Source organism: Cotesia glomerata, linkage group LG2 (assembly GCF_020080835.1).
Source record: "Cotesia glomerata isolate CgM1 linkage group LG2, MPM_Cglom_v2.3, whole genome shotgun sequence".
NCBI lineage: Eukaryota > Metazoa > Arthropoda > Insecta > Hymenoptera > Braconidae > Cotesia > Cotesia glomerata.
In genome coordinates this window covers 17210064-17211178 of record NC_058159.1, presented here as the reverse complement: position 1 = coordinate 17211178, position 1115 = coordinate 17210064, and the positions used below count along the sequence as shown (strand labels likewise).

The following is a 1115-nucleotide window of genomic DNA, read 5'->3' as shown; positions in this document are numbered from 1 at the left end:
TGTTAATAAACTAATAATTTATTTTTTTTTAATTAATTGCGAATTAATAAGAGTAACCCCGAATATTTTCCTCGTTCCTTCTATAATTAAGTCGTACCGTTAAGGCCTGCCAACTGATGAAGAGAGTCCCGGATCGAAGCAGCCAGAATCGACGTGATCGGAGCAAAGCTCCTGGCGCTTAACAAAAGGTAAAGAAGGTAGGCCAATTATTTATTTCGGGCTTCAATTGCTAACGCATGAGGTCAAACTACCCGTTATATAATTTTGCGCCCAACGTTGGGCACAAAAAAGGGCAAATTACGACGCGTTATAATTAAAGTAGAACGTAGATTAGTTAATTGGCGGAATGAGCGAACAAAACGGTAAAACAACCCCGAATGAGGGAGCGGGAAACGATTCCCTGGTGACGTGGATCCAGACCGTTGATGATCAAACGCAACAGAATAACTCGGAAGATGCGAATAGAACGTCGAATCTCGGGGATAGTCCGGTAACAAGTCAGGAAAATATTGTGACGCCTGTCACAGGGCAGGGAACTACTACGACGAGTACTACAGTGCAGACAAGTAGTCCGACGTATACCGTGACCCAGATTCTAACGCTGACGACGAGCAGCACCAGTGTACCATTCCCACCCTTGCGAACTCTACGCCATATTCCGATAGCTCCGAACGCCATCGATGAGAATAAGACATACGAGTGGTATTTGACGCGCAGGGAGGAGGTAAGCGCGGATCGATTGCGGTTGGAAGTGGCTCAGCGAGACTTGGCTGATCGAATCGCCAACGTGTTAGCCCGTGAGGAGGTTATACAGGGCGAGTAAGCCGCGATCGAAGAACGTGACCGATCGATAGGCGAATCGAGCGGGTCAAGCGGGCAGTATAACTGGATCGCGGACGCGTCGCCCCTGCAGGTGCAGGAAATCCTCGTGACGATGAATGCCAACCCAATAGGTAGTAATGCGGTGATTCGTGACCAACTGCATCGGTACTTGCGGCTGAAGCGGTTTCCGGATACAGTCTGGACACAAGAGGACCAGGCGATACCAGACAGACAGATTCTGAATGCGTTCGTGCGAGAGCAGCGACGCCAACCGAGGACGACGCCACGCTCTA

The 1115-nt window shown here is 49.2% G+C and overlaps 1 protein-coding gene across 1 annotated transcript; it reads left to right on the top strand.

Moving 5' to 3' along the window:
* Positions 1 to 346: 346 nt before the first annotated feature.
* On the top strand, positions 347 to 823 carry LOC123259021 (mucin-2-like). Its single transcript, XM_044719280.1, has one exon. It carries the CDS (start codon positions 347 to 349, stop codon positions 821 to 823), a length of 477 nt encoding a protein of 158 aa, XP_044575215.1.
* The last annotated feature ends 292 nt before the right edge of the window (positions 824 to 1115 follow it).

Bases quoted from the DNA above. Each gene is read 5' to 3' on its own strand.
- LOC123259021 (XM_044719280.1), top strand. From the start codon at position 347: ATGAGCGAACAAAACGGTAAAACAACCCCGAATGAGGGAGCGGGAAAC.